This window comes from Leopardus geoffroyi, chromosome D1, assembly GCF_018350155.1.
Source record: "Leopardus geoffroyi isolate Oge1 chromosome D1, O.geoffroyi_Oge1_pat1.0, whole genome shotgun sequence".
NCBI lineage: Eukaryota > Metazoa > Chordata > Mammalia > Carnivora > Felidae > Leopardus > Leopardus geoffroyi.
Window position 1 is genome coordinate 101786354 of NC_059329.1, and position 26709 is coordinate 101813062.

Consider the following 26709-nt stretch of genomic DNA (forward strand, 5'->3'; position numbering starts at 1 on the left):
ATGCGGGGCTCAAACTCACGGATCGCGTGATCGTGACCTGGCTGAAGTCGGACGCTTAACCGACTGCGCCACCCAGGCGCCCCCATTTTAAAATGCTTAGCACACTAGTGATTTGTATTCCTCATAAATACTCAAGAGATGAGAGTATCTTCCACACTATCTGAGTCTCAAATGTGTTGTAGGTGCAGATAACGTAAAGTAAATGTGAAAATGTAACTTTAAAAATTCCCTGTAATTGTCTACCTCTTCCTCTGGAGACAATAACATTGAGCAGAGATGGGGGAAAACAAGATACAGTGTGTTTTTTATGGTGAATCTGCTATAAAACCAGTTAATTATATCTGCCCAGATGAATTTAAGAACATGCAGAGATAATTTCAACGATCAAAGCATGTATACAGAGTGTATAATGTGGAAGCTGATGGTCAAAACATAAGGTCTCAACAATAGGTCAGTTGATTGGTTAGCAATTCAAATTTCCACAATGAATACAATGTATCACCTTAAGGGAGGAAAAACAATATCTTAACTAAACATGAAAACATAATTTCTTTCTACTAGCATATTTCATGAAGGATTTGATGGTAGCATGGATTTAATACTGTGTTATAAAGTATAAGGGATAATTATAATATATTCAAGCTTTGACCCATCTCAACAGATCAACTAGGCAGAAAAGCACTTTCAGAATGACAAGGAGTATATATAGGGTTTGTTGTTGCTTATTTTTTTTCACCTAGCAGGATTTTTGACCCACCTGAGGAGTGAAGTTCTTTTATTTACTCTTCACATGTTCATGGCAACTGGTAAGTAAATATTTTGCATGTTTCTCTCTTATATTTTCAGAAGAAAATTTAATGACAAAATATCTATCTTTAGTTGTCATGTTACCTGAATCCTTGTGTCAGGATATAATTCCATAGCATGTAGACTTGTGAAGTATGATTTTCTTTTAAAAAGCAACTTTGGACTGAGAGCCATCAAAATGTTAATAACTCTTTGGTCACTCTTTCTCTTTAGGGAAAGGCCCAGTCCTTCATATTTTAATGATTTCCCCCGTTTTATGACTTATGAGGCCTCTTATCACTGGTGAAAAGAGGCTTTGATCTGCATCCGTTATGTTTGTGCTTCTCTTTGGCCTTCTTTGGCTTCTGATCTACATGGTTGCTCTGCTGTCCTCTACCAGGACAAGTGCATCTTGTAGTCCTTAATTTCTCTTGGCTGGACACAGCCTGCTAATCTTCCCTACTGACCCAGCTGTACCTTGGCTCTTCAGGGGACTACAGCCCCTCCTGTAACTTAAATCTGCCCCTTAGACTCTTGTAAACATGACCTGGGAATGCTCCTGTGTAGTACTCAGCCTTGCTGATGCAGCACATCTCAGGTTCCCACCTTTGTGTGATATTTTCACATTCCCCTACAAGGAGATGAAGGAAATTTGGAAATTTGGGGATAGTCCATACCCCCATGGAAACCAAAGAAACTGTTGGAACATTAAGTCAAGTCCAAGGAGCACTATTGAAGTTAGGTGGGCCCACAGTCTACTTTGCCTTGGCTGCCTGACAAGTTGATTCAAGGTCGAAGCCCACAGCAAGGAGAGCCCGTCTCAGAGTTATTTCCTAAGGCCTTAAATCTTCTTTTTCTTTTTTTTATTCACTCATTAGTATGCCTATGCCAAAGTACCAGGCTTTGGGCTCTTTACTTTCTCTTCTGTCATAATCTACATTTTTATGTCAACCACTAGTCCATGGTAGATGGACTTCAGATGAGGAAAATTTGGCGCAATCATATAAAAGATAAAATACTATTATTTTTTCTTATTTATAATGGTATTATTATGAACCTGGCTCAGAAGTACTAGGAATTTACTCTGATTTCAAATTATAATGTAAATAAAATTCAAAGAAGAAATATTATATGAGCAGGAATCATAAACTAAACCTACCGTTGTATAAGCAGTCCATGCCAACAAGTCTACTTGAACTAGTTTCATTCAAACTAACCTTTCGATTAGATCTGAGAGTCTAAAAACTCACTCCCTGCAACTTGCTATTTAATTCATGGGAAGAAATGATCTTAGGTTGATCCTAGTGAAAATGAGACAAGCTGCTGTTTACATGGAACACCACTAAGTCACTACGCTCCTCCTAGCATCACTGCTTAGGTATTCATTCAGTACCTCTCCACTAAACATCAACTGTGCACCCAAAATATTGTATGGATCTGTTCCGGAGATGTCAACTGAAATCGACATTAATTCTGTCCTCAGAGCACTGACAATCTTGTAAAAGAAATAGAAAGGTTATAAAAGTAGTAAGTATAACAAGAGACAGGGAAAACCACCAGTGGCATTCACAAGGGGAAACAACTATTCCAGCTGAGGATACCATGAGCAGAGTCACGACAAAGACCTTTTCGTTACAAAGAATGCAATACCTTATTACCTACCCTAGGAGAAATCTCAGTATCAAAATTGGTACCATGTGTTCTTGCATTTAATGAAAGATACCGCATTCATTTAATGATTAACCCATAAATGAGGATCTGATCCATTGAGAAGTGACTTTTGTAAAGACCTCCAGAGGGAATCCTAATGATGTCCCCTAGGTGATTTCCTGATGAATGCTTCAGAGAGGAGTCATCCAGAGTTAGTCATCCAAGTATGAATCCTCCTACCTTGGGGACCTTCCAGGAGGCTAGGAAATCACTATCCCTCCACAGGCAAGTCTGAAAATCAAGAACTCCTAATATTGTTTGATATCTTAGTATCTCCTCTTTTGAACATAAAATGGAACTAGCAGGGATTATAAAAATTGACACATTAAGGCAAAACCATAGGCAGGCAGACTCCGACTCTTTCTGACAAAGACAGCAGGTGACTGGTAATGTGTTAAGAAGCCAGGCCTTGCAACCATCTCAAAATTGGTTACAGATCCATTTTATAATACAGCTAAGATTTAGAATAGACTTACACACCGAGCTTCAGCCAGTTCTTGGAATTCAAGAAGTCCATACCTCACCCTTCCCTCTTAACCTTTCCTCCTCCAAGACTAGAGACTTAGACATTCGCACAAGAAAATGTACTTTCACTCCACACAACTGTAATGATTTCCTATACTTTTTATTAAGAGAAAATTTTTAGGGGCGCCTGGGTGGCGCAGTCGGTTAAGCGTCCGACTTCAACCAGGTCACGATCTCGCGGTCCCTGAGTTCGAGCCCTGCGTCGGGCTCTGGGCTGATGGCTCAGAGCCTGGAGCCTGTTTCCGATTCTGTGTCTCCCTCTCTCTCTGCCCCTCCCCCATTCATGCTCTGTCTCTCTCTGTCCAAAAATAAATAAATAAATGTTGAAAAAAAAATTAAAAAAAAAAAAGAAAGAAAAAAAAGAGAAAATTTTTAAAGGATTTAGGTAAATGAGTGTAAGGTTAAGGGTGAGAAAGAAAAACATAAATGTGAACACCTCCCCTTATTCATTTGAAGGAGCTTCTCATAGATTTACTCAATTCAAGCTTGCACTGAAATATGATGGCATTGTTGTGACCAGAATGATCAAAACAGATTTAAATTGTTTTGTTCAAGGGGAATATACTTTTCTTTACTGTGTTATATATATAACACATGTTATTAAGTGAACTCTATGCCCAACATGGGGCTGGAACTCATGACCCCGAGATCAAGAGTCACATGCTCTATCAACTGAGTCATACAGGAATTCCTTCTTTACTGTGTTTCTGTCCCTTTCCAACACTGCAATGGATTTTATTGACTTTTGAGCTAAAGGATCCCGTTTAACCAAAGTTATCAGAAAAGATTTATTAGGGATTGAAGGGTTTTTTTGTTTGTTTGTCCCCCGTCCCCATATTGTTCATAGACCTTTAATTCCTACCTAAGCTAAGCATAATTGTGGTTCTTTTTGGCAAATCTGTTATTTGAACTATAATGATTTTATACATTTAGTTATTCTCTTCTTTTGGATTGCTCTCATTCCTCTCATTTTCTCACTAATCTTTCTATTGGAATGAGAGCACTGAATGACAGAGGAAGAAGGGTCTCTTAACAACGTGGAATGCACCCATCTGGTGGAGGCCCATGGCACTGTGGGCTATGCTATGTGACGTGTGACTGAAAAAGTCTTAGATGCCATTCAACAAAATCCGTGCTGGCATTTTTTGAACACTGAACACTTTAGTGAGAATATGAACACATGAGTTCTCTTCTACTCCTTCACTTCAGCTTATAATTTGGATTATAACTATACCAAATTTACTTCCACAGTAAGTGTTTCTCCACGTGTATCCAAGAAAGAAAACCCTGGACCTTATGCAGTAAATAACAGAATGGCGTGATCATTAATAATAAGGCTTACCTCCTTTCCCTTCTATTTATGAATGCAAGAAAACTTGAGTTAGGCTCATGGAGACTCTTGGTAAGATTATCTCTTTTCAAGGTTCTAAAAAACCGACAGAATACTACTAGAGCTAAAGTCAGAGGAAGGGGTATTTCCTTCTTCAAACTAATGGGGAAAATTTTTGTGTGCATGATGATGGCAAGTTCTATACTTAGGGAAACTTTGTGGTGATACATTAGGATCTTCTCTAAGGAGAAAGTATAAACCAGCAGAGGGTAAAAACATGTGATAAAACCTCTTTTATTTAGTTTAAACAGATCATAACAACTGTCTCACTCAGTGCTTCAACCCTAGCTGTACATTAAAATCATGTGGAAAGTTTATTAAAAAATATGCCAATGTGTATACCTCACCTGAGCTGAGCTGTGATTCCAGTATCAATGCTCTCAAATATTCCCCATCTGAATGTAACATGAAGCCAGAGTTGATAATCACTGATTGAAGTGTTATATTTGTGAATATATCATTGTTATAAGCAATAGAGTTATTCTTTAAAATGTATAAACTTTTAATATCCTCCTGGCTTTTGGGGCGCCTGGGTGGCGCTGTCGGTTAAGCGTCCGACTTCAGCCAGGTCACGATCTCGCTGTCCGTGAGTTTGAGCCCCGCGTCGGGCTCTGGGCTGATGGCTCAGAGCCTGGAGCCTGTTTCCGATTCTGTGTCTCCCTCTCTCTCTGCCCCTCCCCCGTTCATGCTCTGTCTCTCTCTGTCCCAAAAATAAATAAACGTTGAAAAAAAAAAACTTTAAAAAAAAAAATATCCTCCTGGCTTTAAAAATTAAAGGCAAGTTATGTTTTCTGTCCTGAGTCAACTTCCAACTCTTTCTAACAGTCCAACCTGCAAATTTTAATCATCAATTAAAAAGGTTTTGGGTCAGATGCCATTATCACTAGTTTGTGTTACAAAAACAAATCAGATATGGTAGCTAGAATTTTTGTAGCAACTCAGTCTACACTGGTACATCACAGAGGTGAGACATCTACACATCATGAAAAATCAGCGGATGTGAGTTGGCAAACTTACCTCATTGATTCATCCGTTTGTTCAATTAATGGTTATTGTATCAAATGATGTAGGTATTTGCCCAGGTTCTAGGGATGTGGCAAAAAATAAAGTTCTTGCCCTCCTGTGGTTAGCATTTTAATAGAGGACAGATTTAAAAATATGTAATAATTATTTATGTAAATAGATAATCATTTCAGAAGTGATAAATGAGGAAAAATCGATCATGGTCCGTGATTAAAGAGCTATTTGGAGCGGAACTTAACTTGAGAGATCTAAATGAGGTGATGCCATGAGTGACTCAAAGGCCTGGTAGAAGAAATTTCAAGGCAGAGGGATGAGCATATGCATATCCTATCCTAGAGATAGGATTGTGCTCAAGATGTTTAAAAAAAAAACACTAGAAGGACAATGTGGCAAAAGAAAAAGGACTAGAGAGAGAATTTTATCTTAGACCTAACTGACAGCAGAGAAAATGCTGACAAGCTCTTTTAAGATTCCATGCATAATCTTTGGAAGGTATAGCAGATAAGACTTCCTGATGGTTTAGATATAAGGTATGAAATCAAAGGCATGAGATAAAATGAAATATGAACATGACATATATAATATAAAATAATCATGGATATTGGGATATTATGAGATAAAAAGAGACCATGAGATCAAAACGGATATTAGGTAAAGAAACAACCCAGACTCTGAGTGGCTGGTTTGAAAGGAGATGAGATGGAAAAGACACCAAGAAACTTACGTTGCTGTAAGAGAATAAGGAAGGAATGAGGAAGAAACTGAACATCAATACATACACAACAGGCTCTCAAGAGTATATTCTACTCCAGTTACAGAAGTTTTGCCCTTGTTGACAACAATACATCCAGTCTACAGAGCATCACCCCGTCTCCTGATTTCCTGATGAAGCTTTATGTCGTGATCAGACAATGGCAGTAGCCATGTTGGAGCAACAGTGGTTGTGATACCATAGCCTAATCAGGGACACCAATGAGCTAAGTCGAATTCTGTATGTGCTAGCTGTGAGGTGAGAGTGGCAAAGCAGTCAGCATGGCAGGTGCATGGACTTCAAATATATTGTCCATTTCACCACCAACCACTTCAAGGCACCTACTGCAACTCTTCTATCACTGGGGCAACTAACAACCTATTTAAACCTCTCTTTCCAAACCTGACTTTGTTTTAGTGCCCATTTACTTTGTTTAGTCTTGAAATGAATGCAGTTTATTTCTGGATTTATATCTGAAAAATTATTCTCTTATCAGAGAATATGACGATGGACAAACTTCCCCAACAAAATGGCACTGAGGCAACTGAGTTCATCCTGCTAGGACTCACCAGCCAACCAGGGCTGCAGCCCATCCTTTTTGTGGTGTTTCTCCTGATTTACCTCAGCTCTCTGACAGAGAACGTTGGATTCATTGCATTAATCAGGTTCACTCCACAGCTGCAAAACGCCATGTGCTTTTTCCTCACCCATTTACATGCGTGGATATTTTGTATTCTACTAACGTCTCACCTCAGATGCTTGGTAATTTTCTATCAGAGAAGAAAACCATTTCCTACATGGGGTGTCTAGGAACTTATCAAACCTTAACACTTTACCACTTTATTCTCTTTGTGGCAAAATCTTTGCCCAATTATTGAGTGCTACCTATTTATTTTTTTAACTTTATTTATTTATTTTGAGAGAGAGGGAGAGATAATGTGAGTGGGAGAGGGGCAGAGAGAGGGAGAGAGAGGGAATCCCAATCAGGGTCTGCACTGCCAGCACAAAGGCAAACCTGGCCCTCAAACTCAAAAAGCTGTGAAATCGTGACCTGAGCCGAAACCAAGAGTCAGATGTTTAGCAAACTGAGCCACCGAGGCACCCGGAGTGCTGCTTATTTTAAATATTTTATAGTCAAACAGATTAACTTTCTGTCGTGAACTTTTCCTACTACTATTAAGCTCAGAAACATTTTTCTGATTGTTGAAATTTTCAGGATTTATTATAATTCTAATCAACACAGAATTTGTTTCCAGTGATTGAATGACTCACAGCTGAGGGCTCGGTGTGGGCATGTCGGTTCTTTCAGGGGAATAATTGTTGGTAAAAGGGAAATTTAGCTAGGGATAAGGTTCTGTATTTACGTATCTGCAATAAAATATGTGGCATTATGGACACTGGCAATGTTACAAAACTAAAATGTTTATATAAAAGTGTTAAGTAATGCACAATGGTTATAGATAAAACCGCATTCTTGCTCGTCATTTATAGGCCACCAGCATCTCTCTGCCTTTCTGGAAAAAAAAAGTCTTAATTCACTCATCTCCTTTCATCCTAAGCAGAACTGTCTATGCCATAATTCCATACATCTCCCAGTCAGGCATGAGGACTAAGCCATAACATTCCTATTCATACCAAGACATGTTTATCCATTATTCAAATAATTTACTGCAGATATGTCTTGTATGCATAGCCATATTTGAATTTTATGTATATATTTTCCTGTATTTCATGAATGAAACCACCTTATGCATAAATGCCAGGTTAAAAATATTGGATAACTAGAAGCATCTGATTTGCATTTCCTACAAAAACTTTTATAAGGAAAAATAATGAAGATGGAATTTTTACTAGCAATTGGAGCATATTTTACATTTATATTAATTGTAAGAATTTATTGTTAGATGTATTTACATCTATATGTATTTTAAATGATGTGAACAAATAAGAAATAAACAGAAGTATTTCATCTAATTATACAATGAAGATAACATCATACATTTGTGAGATAATAAAGGATTGCTTAAAAATATTAAGATGAAATGGGTTGACATCTATATGTGCCAAAACGATACTTGTTTTAGACCTAAAGACATCTGCAGATTGAAAGTGATGGGATGGAGAAACTTTTATCATGGAAATGGACATCAAATAAAGCCAAATTAGCAACACTTGTATCAGACAAACTAGATTTTAAACCAAAAATGTAACAAGAGATGACAGGCTCTATATTATAAGATTATTATAATATTATTGTAATATTATCATAATATTATTGTAATATTATAATAAAGGGGACTGTCAAACAAGAAGTTCTAACATTTGTAGATACTTATGCTCCCAAATATATAAAACAATTAATAACAAACATAACGGAACTCATTAATAGTAAACCAATAACACCACACTTGGGGATTTTAACACCACACTTACATCAGTGGATAGATGAAGCAGAAAAATCAACAAAGGAGCCATGGCTTTAAATGACACACTGGACCAGATGAACTTAACAGATACATTAAGAACATTTCATCCTAAAGCAGCAAAATTAACATTCTTTTCTTTCTTTTTTTAAATTTTTTAAAAACATTTTTAATGTTTATTTCGAGAAAGAGATAGCAGGAGCAGGAGAGGGGCAGAGAGAGAGGAAGACACAGAATCCGAAGCAGGCTTCAGGCTCTGAGCTGTCAGCACAGAGCCCGACACAGGGGTTGAGCTCACCAGTGGTGAGATAGTGACCTGAGCCAAAGCTGGATGCTCAAATGACTGAGCCACCCAGGCACCCCAGAATAAACATTCTTTTCAAGTACACATGAGATATTCTCCAACATAGATCACAGACTAGGTCACAAATAGGTCAGGCCTCAGCAAAGACAAAAAGATTGTGATCATACCATGTACATTTTCTGACCCCAACACCATGAACCTTGAAGTCAACCACAAGAAAAAATCTGGAAGGACCACGAATACATGGAGATTAGACAACATACTACTAATGAATCAATGGGTCAACCAGGAAATTAAAAAAAAAAAAAATTAAAAAAACATGGAAACTAATAAAACTAAAGACATGACAGTCCAAAATCAGGGGGTGCAGCAAAAGTTGTCATAAAAAGGAAGTATGTAGCATTACAGGCCTATCAAGGAAGCAAAAACATCTCAAATAAACAACCTAGCCTTACACCTAAAGGAGCTAGAAAAATAAAAACAAATAAAGCCTACAGTCAGAAGAGGAAGCTCAATAAAGTTTAAAGCAGAAATAAATGACATATAGAAACTAACAAACAAACAGAAAACAATAGAACAGATCAATGAAGCCAGGGGCTTACTTTGAAAAAATTAATAAAATTGATAAACCCCCTAGCCAGACCTATAAAAAAGAAAATAGAAAGGACCCAAATAAATAAAATCATGAATAAGAGAGGAGAAATAGCAACCAAGAAACAACACCATAGAAATACAAGCAATTATAAGAGTATATTATGAAAAATTATATGCCAGGCCAATAAATTGGGCAATCTGGAAGATATGGATAAATTCCTAGAAAACTACAAACAACTAAAACTGAAACAGGGAGAAATACAAACTGGAACAGACAAATCACAAGCAAAGAAATTGAATCAGTAATCAAAAATCTCCCAACAAAAGTCCAGTGCCAGATGGCCTCTGAGGGGAATTCTACCAAACATTTAAAGCAGTGTTAAATGTTATTCTTCTCAAATGATTCCAAAAATAAAAATGGAAGGAAAACTTCCAAACTCATTCCACAGGCCAGCATTATCCCAATTCCAAAACCAGACAAAAACTCCGTGGAAAAGGAGAACTACAGGCCAGTATCCCTGATGAGCATGGATGCATATCATATATATATATATATATATATATATATATATATATATATATATGCAAGATACAAGCAAATCAAATCCAACAGTACATTAAAAGAATCATTCACCACAGTCAAGTGGGATTTATGCCTGACCTGCAGAGTGGTTCAACATTCACAAATCAGTGTGATAAACCACATTAATAAAAAAAAAAGTATAAGAACCATGTAATCCTATAAATAGATGCAGAAAAAGCATTTGACAAAATACACCATCCATTCATGATAAAATCCCTCAACAAAGTAGGGATGGAGAGAGCGTACATCAACATCATCAAGGCCATATTTGAAAAACCCGCAGCTGATAACATCCTCAATAGGAAAAAAATAAGAGCTTTTTCACTAAGGTCAGGAACAAGACAGGGATGTGCCCCCTCACCACTGTTATTTAGCATATTACTGGTAGTTCTAGTCTAAGCAACCAGACCACAAAAAGAAATAAAATCATACAAATCAGCAAGGAAGAAGTCAAACTTTCACTCTTTGAAGATTGGCATGATACTCTATATAGAAATCTAAAGATTCCAGCAAAAATTTGCTAAAACTGATACATGAATTCAGTAAAGTTGCAAGACATAAAATCAATGTACAGAAATCTGTTGCATTTCTATACACCAATAATGAAGCGGCAGAGAGAGAAATCAATCCGTCCCACTTACAATTGCACCCAAAACAATTAGATACCTAGGAATAAACCTAACCAAAGAGGTAAAATGTCTGTACTCTGAAAACTATAAAACAGTGATGAAAGAAACTGAGGTGATACAAAAAATGGGAAAAAATATTCCAGGCTCATAGATTGAAATAACCAATATTGTTCAAATGTCTATTCTACCAAAGGTAATCTACACATTGAATGCAATGTCGGTGAAAACATAACCAGCATTATGCACAAAGCTAGAACATATGATCCTAAAATTTGGTGAAACCCCAAAAGATACGCAATAGCCAAAACAATCTTGAAAAAGAAAAGCAAGCCTGCAGGGATCACAATCCTAGACTTCAAGTTATATTACAAAACTGTAGTGATGAAAAATAGACACATGGATCAATGGAATAGAACAGAAAAACCAGAAATGAACCCACAACTACATTGGCCAACAATCTTCAACAAAGCAGGAAGGAGTATCCAATGGAAAAAAGGCAGTCTTTTCAACAAATGATGTTGGGAAAATTGGACAGCAACATAAAGAATGAACCTGGACCACTTTCTTACATCATACACAAAAATAAATTCAAAACGGATGAAAGACCTAAGTGTGAGACAGGAAACCATCAAAATCCTAGCGAGAACACAGGCAGCAACTTCTTTAACCTTGGCCACCGCAACTTGTTACTAGGTAGGTCTCCTGAGGCAAAGGAAACGGAAGGAAAAATGAACTATTGGGGCTTCATCAAATTAAAAAGCTTCTGCACAGCAAAGGAAACAATCAATGAAACTAAAAGGCAACCTACAGAATGTGAGAAGATATTTGCAAAGGACATATTTGATAAAGGGCTAGTATCCAAAATATATAAAAACTTATAAAGCCCCATACCCAAAAACAAATAATCCAGTTAAGAACTAGACAGAAGACATGAATAGATACTTGTCCAAAGAAGACATCCAGATGGCTAACAGACACATAAGATGCTCCACATCACTCCTCATCAGAGAAATACAAGTCCAAAACCACAACGAGATACCACCTCACACCTGTCAGAATGGCTAAAATTAACACCCCAAGAAACAACAGATGTTGGAGAGGATGCAGAGAAAGAGAAACCCTCTTGTGCTGTTGGTGGGAATGCAAAGTGGTGCAGGGACTCTGGAAACCAGTATGAAGTAGCCTCAAAAAGTTAAAAATAGAACTACCCTATGATCCAGAAATTGTGCTACCAGGTAGCCATTCAAAGAATACAAATACTGATCTGGAAAGATATATGCACCCCAATGTTTGTGGCGGCCTTACCATCATAGCCAAACTATGGAAAGAACCCAAATGTCCATCAACTAATAAATAGATAAAGAAGTTAGTGTGTGTGTGTGTGTGTGTGTGTGTGTAATGGCATATTCCTCAGCCATAAAAAGGAATGAAATCTTGCCATTTGCACTGACATGGATGGGATTAGAGAGTATTATGCAAAATGAGATAAGTCAGTTAAAGACAAATACCATATGATTTCACTCATATGAAATAAGCAGATAAACATAGGGGAAAAAAAGAAACAGAAGCAAACCAGAAAACAGGCTATTAATTATGCACAACACACTGAGGGTTACAGGAGGGGAGGTATGTGGGAGAATGGTTTCAATGAAGCATGGGTATTAAGGAGAGTACTTGTGATGAGCCCTAGGAGTCGTATGTAAGGGAAGGATCACTAGATTCAACACCTGAAACAAATATTACACGGTATCTTAACTCAAAGGAATTTTTTAATTAAAAAAAAAAGAGGAAACAGGTTAAAATATGAAGGGAAAAGTTATATAATATCACAGTGTGCAATAAAATTTTATTTAGAAAAATTCAACATATTCCTACAAAATATGGCCAGGAAAAATTAATAACATACAGAGATGCTTGCTTATTTAATTTTAGGTGGCAGAGAAGCCACAAAACAAAATTTAAAAAAAAATTTCCCATAAAAATGTAAATATTCTTCATATGAGGAATCATCAGAAATAACATGAACAGCAATCATCAAACTGATGTATGTCTTTTATTACGTAAAAGTATGTTTCAATTATTCTTCTGTTCCAATTAAAACATATTCCTTTCGTAAGAGTGCAGTTGAGACAACAAAGAAGACAAACAATCTTAAATAATATGCCCTAATATTAATAAAGGCACAGTCAACTGGTTACGCTCAAGCATAACTAGTCATAAGTGCTTATGACTAAGTTGATGACTCCCAGAGAAAAATTTACCCACAGAAAAAAATTAACAAAAAGTTTAAGAAATAGCAAAAGCCATATTCAGAGCATTAAATGCAGCAATTCCCCATCCTAAAAAAACAATCAAGCATGTTCATGGAGATATGAGTTAATCCTTGCAATAATAGGATACAATATGACAGAAGCTTGCAAGACAAACTGTATGCAAAGAAGGTGCACCAAATTCATTGTAATAAGAGATTACAAGTACGTTTTGCTTTTTTTTTTCAAAATTTAATTTGAATTTTGTTCCAAAATTGAAAAACCCCTTAGTATTTTCCAATTTACTTTTCTACAATTCATATGCAATATTCTTGTAACTAGTTTCAAGTATGGTCGAATTTTCTGTATAATACTTTAAAAGTGATGTTCACTAAAAATATTTAGTCTGTATGAAAATACAAACATTATACTATCAAGTGAAAACTTAGTATTCAAACTTGTATAGTTTCCAATGTGGGGCAATGATTCCAATTGTGTCTCAGGAATTATAAGAATAGGTATGCATATCAAATCATTGAGAAAAATATAATAAAATACAAACAGAAGGGGCGCCTGGGTGGCTCAGTCAGTTAAGCAGCCGACTTTGGCTCAGGTCACGATCTCATGGTTCGTGGGTTCGAGCCCCGCATCAGGCTCTGTGTTGACAGCTCAGAGCCTGGAGCCTGTTTCAGATTCTGCCCCTCCCCCACTCGTGCTCTGTCTCCTCTGTCTCGAAAATAAATAAACATTAAAGAAAAATTTAAAAATAAATAAATAAATAAATAACAATAAAATGTAAACAGAAGTTGCCCACTGGAGTAGGAAATGTCACCAATAAATGTCATTGCCTCACATCAGTTTATTTTTTTAATTTGCATATGGCAAACATTGTTGAAAGAATCAGCCTTATTCATTCAACTGAGACCTAAGAATGGAGCCTAACTTACTAAAACTGCAGGTCATTTAAGTATTGTTCTGGAAAAGCATTTGAATACATTACTGTAAATACAGGAATTGATTTCACATAAGCATTTACTACTGCCATCTTAGTTAATATCCGAGCACGCAACATTAGAACACCGACATTTAAGATAATTTTTAGAAAATTTAACTTACATTTCAATACGCAGCCATCAGCTTGACTAATAACACATAGGTTCATGTGCTAACGTGTTGAATTATGCGCCTCTTCATATAACTTCTTTACTATTACTTTTCACGATAGAAATTTTGGAAAATACTGCAACAGCCTTATTCACCAAATAATGAGTCACAGACACTTTTATGAACCAAAGTAAATATCAGGTATTCTCCTCAGAAAGATAAAGACACACCGCTCATTTGTAGAATGTTTCAGGGCATTCTTAGGTCTACAGAGCCAATTGATAGACTCTATTAAGTCTGAATAAATTGGATCTAAGTCAGAAGTACTAAATGAAATATATATCTAGATTTCTATTATACTATGATTGAACTGGATCCATGATTCTGAAAACTTATAAGCAGGTGTTGAGAGTATTTTTTTCAAAATTGAGGAGCATAAACAATATTTATAATAAGACAAAACTTTTTCAGGATATCTGTAATATTGGTTGGGAAAAAATATGGAAAGCTTAAACTTATAGGGGATCCATATATTTAAAATTCCCCCGGGGTGCCTGGGTGGCTCAGTCGGTTGGGCGGCCGACTTCTGCTCAGGTCATGATCTCATGGTCCGTGAGTTCAAGCCCCGCGTCGGGCTCTGTGCTGACAGCTCAGAGCCTGGAGCCTGTTTCGGATTCTGTGTCTCCCTCTCTCTGACCCTCCCCTGTACATGCTCTGTCTCTCTCTGTCTCAGAAATAAATAAACGTTTAAAAAAAATAATAAAAATAAAATAAAATTCCCCCAATGTAATATAGTGATTACTCAGGCACAAGACCATTGATCTATATCACTCATTGAAGAATAAATTATTTCATAATTCTCTTTTAAAATGTTTAAAACTAATCACTTTATTTTGAACCTCATTATGGCTCTCTAGACCATATAATTCAGAGGAGATGAATCTCCCATGTTCCAATCAAACTGAATTAATTCTAATATTTATCCCCAAGAAAATAAAGATGTTAAAGTGTTTTCGGGAATTATTGGATACTACACAATTTACATTCTGAGATGTTTTTGCTAAGGAAAATACTGTTTCAACATTACAATTTTTATTAAAGCTATTACTTTGTGGAGAAATTTGCTAATGTCATTGAGAGTTTATGTAATATTCCATCATGACTATAGAGTAGTAGGTTTGCCCTGTGAAGGGACCACTATGTTATTACAGACACTCAGTAATTACAATGAAGACATGCTACATTGCAGTTTTATGAAAGAGATTTCCCTGAATGATTTGCTGCATAGCATGGATCACATGCTTGTTTCTTAAACTGTAGATCAGTGGGTTCAACATTGGGCTCAAGAAAGTATAAAAGACTGCAATTATTTTGGACTCCTCCACAGACTTCTCAGATGGGGTCCTTAAGTACATGCAGAAGAGGGTTCCATAAAATAGGGTGACTGTTGTCAAGTGGGAACCACAAGTAGAAAAGGCCTTGTGCCTGCCTTCAGCAGAACGGATCCTCAAGATGGCTGCAATAATGAGAAGGTAGGAAAGGACAATGATGAAGAGAGAGCTTGACAGAGTCAAGCCAGCGACTACCAACATCGCCATCTTTTTGACATAAGTGTCAGAGCAAGCCAACATTAACAGAGGAGGATCTGCACAGTAGAAATGATTGATTTCAAGGGAGCCACAGAAGGACAAGTGAAAAGTCAGCAGTGTCTGGGAGAGTCCATTAAGGAAGCCATAAATATAGGGGACCATGACTAGAGAGATACAAACGTTCTTAGACATTCTGGTATTATAACGTAAAGGGCTACAAATGGCTACATAGCGATCCAATGCCATTGAAGCCAGCATGTAAAGTTCAGTGATCACCAGGGCAATGAAGAGAAGACACTGTGTGAAGCATCCAGCATAGGAGATGGTCTTCTGGTCGGAGAGGAAGTTGTGCAGCATGTTTGGAGTGATATTGGAGGAATAGCAAATGTCCACGAAGGAGAGGTGGCTAAGGAAGAAGTACATGGGTGTTTGGAGGTGAGAATTGGTCCTGATCAGCATAATCATGCAGAGATTGCCTGCCAGCGTGATCAGGTAGATTACCAGAAACACCCCAAACAGGATCTTCTCCAGGACAGGGTCGTCTGTGAGTCCCAAGAGAATGAATTCTGTCACTGTAGTGTGGTTTGGGGAAGACATTCTCTTATCCCTTTTAAACTGAGAGTGACAGAGAAAGTGAGAAATTCCGTCTGATCCAGAGTCTCCATTTACTCCATCCATTTCATCATTTATTCATTGATATATGCATCTACCAGAAAATTTCTCTTCTAACAATACATCAGAACGTCTACATAAATATTTAGTACATGTCACTGTACTGTCTTTTTCTCCTATATCTCAAATGCCAAACATACACACACTTTCTCTGTCTCCTGTGTATATATATTCATATATGCACATTTCATATTAACTATTATCTACTAATGTATAATATTATGTATTCTATGTATATACATGTTCATACATTTATGCCTTTCTTCCCAGGGAACTCCATATTTGAATTTGGTCACACTTTGAGAAAAAGAAAACCCGTGGGATGAAATTCAGCAATGAAAAGGTGCAAGAAAGGTTGCCTGGGTGGCTCGATCGGTTAAGCTTCCAACTTCGGCGCAGGTCATGATCTCACAGTTCACAGGTTCAAGCCCACATCGGGCTCTGTGCTGACAGTTTGGAGCCTGGAGCCTGCTTTGAATTCTGTGTCTCCCTCTCTGTCTGCTCTTCCCCCACTTGTGCTCTGTCTCTCTCTCAAAAAATAAATAAATAAACTTTAAAAAATTAAAAAGAAAAAAAAGATTAACTCAATTTGGGGGACTTAGCTGGCTCAGTCGGTTAAGTGTCTGACTTCGTTTCAGGTCATGATCTCACAGTTCGTGGGTTCAAACCCTGTGTCAGGCTCTGTGCTTACAGCCCAGGCCTGGAGCCTGCTTTGGATTCTATTTCCCCGCCTGTCTCTGCCCCCCCTGTGCTTGTGCTCTGTCTCTCATCTCAAATAAATAGATAGATAGATAGATAGATAAAATAGATTTTTTTTAAATAAGAAAAGGTGCAGGTAATTAGTTAGCATCATTCAAATGGACAAAAATGAGCTTGCATTTCTAATGTCCCACAAACAATGATAGGTTATTGTTTCAGATATAACATGGGAGATAAATCTTTAGTACCATATTTTCTCCTTAAATCTACAGCCGTCTGGCTTGATTTCATTCAGAAACATTTATTTATGAGATTCATCTCTTGATAGTTGGCTAACAGTTTACAGAATAAAGAATTATTTCTGCTCTGTAAATTGACACATTCATTTATTCATTTACACTGTAAAGGCTGATTTGTTTTTTCCGTCCTAGGTTCTGTGGTTACCACAGTGAACAAACACCCCAACCTCATGCTGCATATATTGTAGGAAAATGAACAGATAGTAGACACATAGACAAAGAGATATATCATTATGTTAGTTAAAAGCAAGGGCTATGAAGAAAAGTAAAGACGGAATGCATTTAGATGCATTTTTTCCTCTTTATTGGGATACAAATCTCCACACAAAGAACATAACATATTTTTAGTAAACGATGTAGAAAGTGACCTACCTGGAAAAATCTGATTTACCATGTTTTGTAAAATCAAGGTGGGAAGATTTATAATGTATTTCTTAAGTATATTCCGTAGAGTATTAAAAAATAATTCTAAAAAAGTAATTAAAAGAGTCTTTGTTCCTCACAGGTATAACCTTAAATTGATGCTCTGAGAACTGAATTCTCCTTTGAGGCCAATATCCTATCTAACATATATATACACTGCTTAGTTCTGTGCATGAGATCTTTAGCACAATTAGCAAAATTAGCCCTCCGTTTTAATACTATTGGAAGAAGGAAGACAAGGATAGACAGGTTTTGCTTTTTTTAATGTGGTAGAGTGGGAATTCCAATTAGAAAGTCTGTTTTTCCCTGTGAACACTAAGGTGACTTCAGCTAGTGAGACTGCAGACTAAGAAGGTACTATAGGTGAGTGATTTGAGGAGCACAGAGACCAGGAAAACTGCAGACTAGAAAAAATACTCACCTCAAGTAATTCTGACAAAGGATCTATGTCCAGAATAAGTGCATATCCTCCATAACTAAGGGATGAAAATATAACCAGCCCAGTAAAAAAGAATCTGAAATGAACAGGCTCTTCATAAAAGATATCTGAACAGCCAATAACAACAGGGAAAAAAAATGTCGACCACTATAATTGTCAAGAAAAGCAAATTATAACTACCTCCGGATGCTTCTTCACACCCATCTCAAGAGCAGGAATTAAAACAGATTGAGAATAAACAGACAAAAATGACAATGCGAAATAACGTAACTCTCCTAATACATCCCTTGAGGGAATATAAAGTCATTCAGCGACTTTGGAAAATGGGTCTACCTCCTAAAATTTCTCATAGACTTACAGTTTCTTACTAACCTGTGACGAAGCAAGTATTAAGTATTTATTCAAGAAAATAGATGACACTTATCCACAAAGAAACTCAAACATATATTAGCAGACGCATAGACAAACAATTTGTGGTATGTCCAGATGTGGACACAAAATGAACAAAACGTTTTAAAAATTTGGAAGAGAAAGGAGACGAGTTTTATTTGAGCCCAAGGTGGGACAGATGCCCAAGATACACAGTCTTCAGAAAGAAGAGAGTGCTCAGGGGAGGAACACTATATATATATATATATATATATATATATATATATATATATATATATTACATAAGGAGTTACAAATTACCATGATGAAGGACATTCCAGAAAGTTACAAACCTAATCTTATGTTTTTAGTATGTGCATGGCTGCATGACTTTAATCTTAGGGGAATCAGGAAGGTTTTGCTTTTTGTTTTGTTTTGTTTCTTTATGTTTGGGATGCCTCTTCTTGGCGATTTCTTTATTTGTATTTTTTTAATGAAGCAGATAGATGTGTGCTCGGGGGAGAAACAACCCATGCTTTGAGCCTTTGTGGACTCACTTGGACCTTGGTAAATTTTAATTTTTTTTTTTTGGTGTTTATTTATTTTTGAGACAGAGAGAGACAGAGTGTGAGTGGGGGAGAGGCAGAGAGAGAGGGAGCCACAAAATCTGAAAAAGGCTCGAGGCTCTGAGCTATCAGCACAGAGCCCAATGCGGGGCTCGATCTCACTAACCATGAGATCATGACCTGCCAACTGAAGCATCCAGGCACCCCTGGACCTTGGTAAATTTTAATAATAACTTTCCTGGTAGCCCAGGAGCAGGGCCCCCAATGTTATTGAAAATTTCCTTTGTTACATATAATGGAACACTGCATGGAAATAAAAACAAAAACTGACTAACGCAACTTAAATAACTCCTGAAAACATACTACAGAGAACGACCAACTTCCTAAAAGCAGGGGAATGGTCTCTCCCAAACCTGTTCCTCCGTAAAATCAATGAGAACACTGGCAGAGTGGTCAAATCAACTTCTTCGGACTTTTGGAAAGTAACCAAAGGCCTGCAATAAACCTAGGATTGCTTATTCAAATAAAAATGGCAGAATCTGGTAAGAAGGTTGACCCCTGTGGTGATTTTATGTGCCCCGTTCCCATTCCCCATCCTCAGCAGCTTTGAAAACATGCAATTGTGATTGCATGGCTGCACGCACTGCCAAGATACAATCAAAATCTCTATCTTTCATTGTGAGTATATGTACCCCCATAAATTTGATTTAAAGGTCACTTTTATTTTCACAGGGTCAAGCAGATGAAGTTATTCACTAGATGCTTAATACTGACAAAATATTTGTTACTAATAAAGCGTAACAGCAAAGGTATGCTGTGATCGGGGCTCTTTCCAGCCTTAAACTAATGCAGTTCAAGAGCAACCGTTTCCTTCCCCTCAAAAAAATTTTAAGAAACACTTCAAGGATGGAATCCAGAAAGCTATGTAGATAATCTTTTTTCCTTTCCCTTTTCTTGGTTCCCAGTTTCAGAGACCTTGGTTTTAAAAACATGAGAGGATGAAAGACAAGCAGCTAAGGAGAAATAGTTAGATGAAGAATTTTAAGTAGTAAATGGGAGTGGTCAAAGGAAATATACGAGAGTTCTCTCCATGAATCTTCATCAGCTTTATGCAGTATTACGTGCTGGGCACCATGGCCTATGACAGGTACATGGCCATCTGCCATCCCCTACGCTACAACAGCAGAATGTCCAGGCCCCTTTGCATCTGCCTTGTCACTGTCCCCTACTTCTGGGTACTATGGTGGGCACAGTGCATGTACTATTGGCCTCCCGCTTATCCTTCTATGGACACCACATCATCAACCATTTCTACTGTGCTGACCCACCCCTCCTGATGCTGACAGGATCAGACCCTTACAGAAAACAGACGGCTCTGTTTGTGTGTGGGGATTAACCTCACCGTTCCATCCTTATATCCTACTCATCATCCTTATCACCTACATTTTCATTTTCATCACCATCATGAGGATCCCTTCCAGCAAACGCCAGTGCAAAGCCTTCTCCACCCGTGGCTCCCACCTGATCGCTGTCGCCATGTTTTTGGGGTCCCTATTCTGCATGTATGTGAGACCAGCCCCTGAGCAGTCTGTTGAACAGGGAAAATTGTGGCAGTGGTTTGTATCTTTGTGAGTCTCATGCTGAATCTATTTATCTACAGCCTGAGGAACAAAGATGTGAAGCAGGCTTTGAGAACAGGGTTTCGGAGGAACTTTAGCACAATGGAGAAAAGGTGTATTTTGACAGTCTCCCAATGAAAAAAAACAAAAACGTGTCAAAAACAATGAAAAAGCAACCCCTGTTGGTTGTACCTGAGTGCAACTCTCTGGAGTAACACTAACATTGATTATATATGCACAGCTTCTGGCCAGGTGAGAATCCTAATGGCAGCCATGAAAAGGACAGTTGTTTGGAGATGATGACAGATGGGAAACACAACAGCGGAAGTCAGCTGCTTATAATTAAGCAGGGTCCCCTGTTTAGTCTCACTCAAGAACTCCCTTCCCCTTGATCAGTCTGCAGAGAAGTCCTTCCTTTCAGCTCATAGGTCCACAATATTGACCGTCACTGAGCTATTCTTATTAGCAAAGTGCAGGGCTTTGTAGTATGTTTCCTGAATATGCAAATATTTACATTCACTTGATATACTACATAGTTTCCTTTAATGAAAGCTGATTATCTTCTCAAAAAAGGCTGAAAACTCTAATTCTGCATATTTGTTTCAATACGTTCTTTTTTGGTACATTCTTAGGTCTACTTATCCAGAGTAGAAAACCATCTGTGCTTTATTATTTTCACAAAGAATCGGATAGTTGACGTGTTAATTAACCAACACATTTGTTTCAATAGTTTTCCTTAATCAAAGCAGATACCTATAGGAATAGGCGAAACCCATTCTGGATATAGAAATTTCATGGCCTCCATTAGAGGCTTTTATGATTCTGTTCCTCCCTTGTTGACAATTACTTGCTCTGTGATTCTGCATATTACCTTGCTGTTCCCTTCATGTCTACCCATAAACTATTTTTAAAATAGCAGCTATTCTAAGCGTGGAAATTTGGGTTTTGTATTTTGCAACTAACTCGTAGCACAGCCATATTCCAGATTGCTTGATACATTTTGAACTTGGGCTTTACTTCAGTGAATTAATATAGCGTACCATTGATAGGACACATTTAGTACATCTTTTCCTTTTAATATTTCAGCAGTTTTTATTTTTCTCTCTTTAGGAAAATCTTTCTCCACCTAAGTTTCAGCTTCTGATCGGTTATTACATGAAGATAAGTTTCTACAGTTTTAATCTTACTTCTTTCTTTCTTTCCTTTTGGACGTAGCGACGTGTATCGTCGCCACCACCAAATGGGTGCTCAAGTTTTCCTTTCTCCTCAAAAGCGTTGTGAGTGCTATTTCACTGTGTGTATGTGTGAATACAGTAGATATAAAATCATCACAGAGAACATTGGTGCATCAGATACAATTTCTTGGAACCGAAATCTGTTTACTTCATCTCCATGACACGGTACTTCTAGCTGTTGTGATGATGATGTTACAGCACAAGAAGAATTCTTCATTTGGTGGAACTTTCTTTGGGTTGATAGACTTTTGAGCGTCAAAGAAAAAATTGTTTTCCTGATTAAAACTATGCAGATAAAGATACGGATATTTACTTTCCCCAAACCTCACCCCTACAATATACATAAGCATAGTCTGTTTCCTCAAATTAATTGGAAGCACAGTGTATTTTTTTATTTAGGTACAGTGGGCATTCAACGTTACATTCGTGTCAGGTGTACAACATAGTGATTCGCCATCTGTATATGTCATGTTGTGCTGACCATCGAGGTAGCTACCATCAGTCACCATGCTATGCTAGTACAATATCACTGACGATACTCCCTGTGTTGTGCCTTTTATTCCAAAGACTAATTCATTCCATAACTAAAAGCCTCTATATCCCAGTCCCCTTCACCCATTCTCCCCACCAACATCTCCTCAGACAACCATGACTGTGTTCTTTCTGTCTACAGGTCTTTTGTTCGTTTGTTTATTCATTTGTTTTATTTTTGAGATGCCACATAAATCTTTCTCAGTCTGAATGACTTCACTTAGCATAATACCTTCTACCTCATCGATGTTGTCACTAAGAACATGAGCTTGTCCCACTTTATGGCTGCATAGCATTCCATTATGTGTGTGTGTGTGTGTGTGTGTGTGTACCATATCTTCCTTATCTCTTTGTCTATTGATGGACACTTAGATTTCTGAAACACAGTATTTTCAAGGGGAAAAATAAGAGGAACTTGGATTGAAAGGAATCTGCATTACCATCAAGTTCCATTACTATTAGGGTACTGTTTGGAGCCCTTGTTTTTCCCACTTTCCTATTTGAAATCTAACAGTAACAAAGATCTTTCAATTTATGTCTTGAGATCAGGACTGTACTGGTAACATACCTTTTTTTGCCTTTTTTTTTGTACATATACAAGAAATTGTTGTTTCTTTTCGAAAATTAGTATATGCATATAAACAACAAATTTTACTTTTCCTTAATCTTAGTGTTTAACAAAGTTATATTGTAAACATCATTGTACCCTATTTTCTTCTAAAATTCTCTGTAAAATCTTTGGCCTTTCTTTAATTGGGTCCTTTTGTCATTTTAACGTCTAGAATCTGCCCATGCCTAAGGGTTACAAAAGGCAGGCAATCCTCACCTGGCACAGTGCTGAGGTGACTGTGACTGTTAGGAAGCAGGACACATTTGCATTCTGCATAAGTTTCAGTGAACAGGGTAACCTGCAATGTGAGGGTGGCCTGTATTTCATAAGCCTTTGTTGCCTTTTTCTCAATTCCAAAGCAAACATTCTTATGAAAACACTCCCCTATGTCTTATTATGCCTTCAGCATATTCTTAAATTGGAAGAGTTGAATAACAGTGGACATTTTTCTAAGTTTATTAATTTATTTTGAAAGAGAGAGAGAAAGACGGAGACAGAGAGCATCAGTGGGGGAGGGCTAGCGAGAGGGGGAGAAAGAGAATCCCAAGCATTCTCTGCACCTTCAGAGCAGAGCCCAGCGTAGAGCTGGATCTCATGAAGCATGAGATCATGACTGGAGCCAAAATTAAATGTCGGATGCTTAACCAACAGGGGCACCCGTGTGCCCCCAAAGTGGACCAACATTTTTTAAGACTCTTAAAAACTTAATGGTAAATTGATTTACAGAAATAGCGTGTATTATTATTTTCCTTGACTCAACAATGTGTGAACGTACCAGTCCTTTCGAACTCTTTTCTATATACATACAGAAAAGGGTGTCTTATTTCATGGTTTTATTACCAAGCTTGTCACTCATCCATTTTTAGCATTTTAAATTTTTAGCAAATTTACATTCACAACTTGCAACATTTCTTTACATGTTGGGGATCAGTGCTCCGACTGATTTCTAGGAACTTATCAGACCTTAATGCTTTTACCACTTTATTGTGTTTGTGGCAAAATCATTGCTCAATTGTTGAGTGCTGCTTATTTTAAATATTTTATCATCAAAATAGAGTAACTTTTTCTCTTGAATTTCTTACACTGCTACTAATCTCAGAGATACTGTCTTCTGCTTGTTGAATTGTCAATATTTATTATAATTGTAATCAACAAGAATTTTTTTCAGTGATTGAATGGCTCACTGTTGAGGAGTAGGTGTGGGCATGTCAGTCATTGGGGGAACAGTTGTTGGCAAAAGGAAAATTCATCTAAGGATAAGGTTCTGTGTTTATGGATCTGTTGAAAAATATGCAGCATTTTGGACACTGGTACAGTACAAAAATTAGAGGTTCATGTATAAGTGTTAGTTAATGGGAATACCTGGGTAGCTCAGTTGGTTAAATATCTGACTTCAGCTCAGGTCACGATTTCGTGGTTGTGGATTCTCGCGCCTCATGGGGCTCTGTGCTGACAGCTGGGAGCCTAGAGCCTGCTTCAGATTCTGGGTCGTTCTCTCTCTCTGCCCCCCACCCCTCATGCTCTCTCTCTTTCTCTCTCTTTCTCTCTGTCTTTCAAAAATAAATAAACATTTAAAAGTCATATTAATTAACGCACAGTGTTTATATATAAAACCACATTCTCGCTCCTCATTTATAGGCCACCAGCACCTCTCTGCCTTTCTGGCAAAAAAACTTAACTCACCTTTTTACACCTCAGCAGACCTCTCTATGTTATAATTCCCTACATCTTCCGATCAGACACGGGGATCAAACTTTAACAAGGCTACTCACACCAACGTGTTTCCACGTTATTCAAACAATTTAAAATGGATATGTATTATATGTATAGCCACATTTGATTTTTATTTATATGTTCTCATATATTTCATAAATTAAACCAGCATATGCATAAATGCTAGGTTAAAAATATTGGCTATCTAGGGGCGCCTGGGTGGCTCAGTCGGTTAAGTGCCTAACTCTTGATTTTGGCTCATGTCATGGTCTCAGAGTTCATGGTATCCAGCACCACATTGGCTCTGCACTGACAACACTGAGCCTGCTTAGGATGTTCTCTCTCTCTCTCTCTCTCTCTCTCTCTCTCTCTTTGCCCTTCCCTTGCTCGCAGACACGCTCGCACTCTATATCTCAAATAAATAAATTATCTTTTAAAATATATATATTGGATAGCTAGAAGCATCTGATTTTCATTTCCTGTAATAATTTTTGAGGGGAAAAATAATGAAGATGGAATTTTATTTTATCAGGAATTAAAACATTTTAAACCTACATTAATTGTAAGAAGTTAAAATACATATACAGGTATGTCAAAGAAGAAATAGAAACAGATGCACCTAATTATATAAGGAAGATAAAATCACAAATTTCCTGGAACATGAAGGGTTTCTTGGGGCGCCTGGGTGGCTCAGTCGGTTAAGCAGCCGACTTCAGCTCAGGTCATGATCTCGCGGTCCGTGAGTTCAAGCCCCGCGTCGGGCTCTGTGCTGACAGCTCAGAGCCTGGAGCCTGTTTCAGATTCTGTGTCTCCTTCTCTCTCTGACCCTCCCCCGTTCATGCTCTGTCTCTCTCTGTCTCAAAAAAATAAATAAACGTTAAAAAATAAAAAAATAAATAAATAAAAATGAAGGGTTTCTTAAAAATATTAAGAGGAAATGGGTTAAAATATGAAGGAAAAGGTTATACAATAGTACAGCACGCAACAAAATTGTATTTAGAATAATTTAAGATATTCCTATAATATATGGCCATGAAATACTATTAATAACACACAAGAGATGCTAACATTTAATATTAGGATGCAAAAAGCCACAAAGCAAAATAAAATTCAAAACTTTTTCTAAATAAAAAGGTAAATAATCTTCATTTAAGGAATCATCAGAAATAACACCAACAGCAATCATTTCCTTTATTATTAGTTAAATGTGTATTTCAATTCTTCTTCTGTTCCAATTAAAACAGATCCTTTCCTAAGAGTTTCAGTTGCAACAATGAAGGAGCAAGGAATTTTAAATGATATACTCTAAGATTGTTTGGTGCATTTCATGCAGCAATTCTCCATTCTAAGAAAAAATCAGGTATGTTCGTGGAGATATGAGTCAGTCTTAACAATAATAGGATGCAACAATATGATGGAATAATGGCTTGCAAAGCAAACTATATACAGATAAAGTGCACCAAATACATTTTTAGTAAGAGTTTATAAGTAAATTTTGCTTTTATTTCAAAATTGAAATTGAATTTTATTCCAAAATGGAAAAATCCTTTCGTATTTTTCAACTTTCTTTTCTACAATTGGTATGTAATATTTTTGTAACGAAGTTCAAGTATGATAGAATTTCGTGATGTATACTACTTTAAAAGTGATGTTCATTGAGAATCTTCAGTGTATATGAAAATACAAACGTTATACTATCAAGTGAAAATCAGTGTTCAAACTTGTATGTGGAATTATAAGAACATGTATGAATATCAATTCATTGAGAAAAATATAACAAAATACAAACAGATGTTACCCATTGGCTTAGGACATCTCACCAATAAATGTTGCTCCCTAATATCTGTCTATATTGTTATTTATGTACAGCAACC

General features: G+C 37.1%; 1 protein-coding gene and 1 pseudogene across 1 annotated transcript; one reads left to right on the forward strand and one right to left on the reverse strand.

Annotated features, from left to right (window-relative positions):
* The first annotated feature begins 6692 nt into the window (after window positions 1–6692).
* On the forward strand, window positions 6693–20884 carry LOC123600526 (annotated as a pseudogene).
* On the reverse strand, window positions 15310–16257 carry LOC123602692 (olfactory receptor 5M10). The gene has a single exon (XM_045487157.1). The coding sequence runs from the start codon at window positions 16255–16257 to the stop codon at window positions 15310–15312; it is 948 nt and encodes a 315-aa protein (XP_045343113.1).
* Window positions 20885–26709: the final 5825 nt, after the last annotated feature.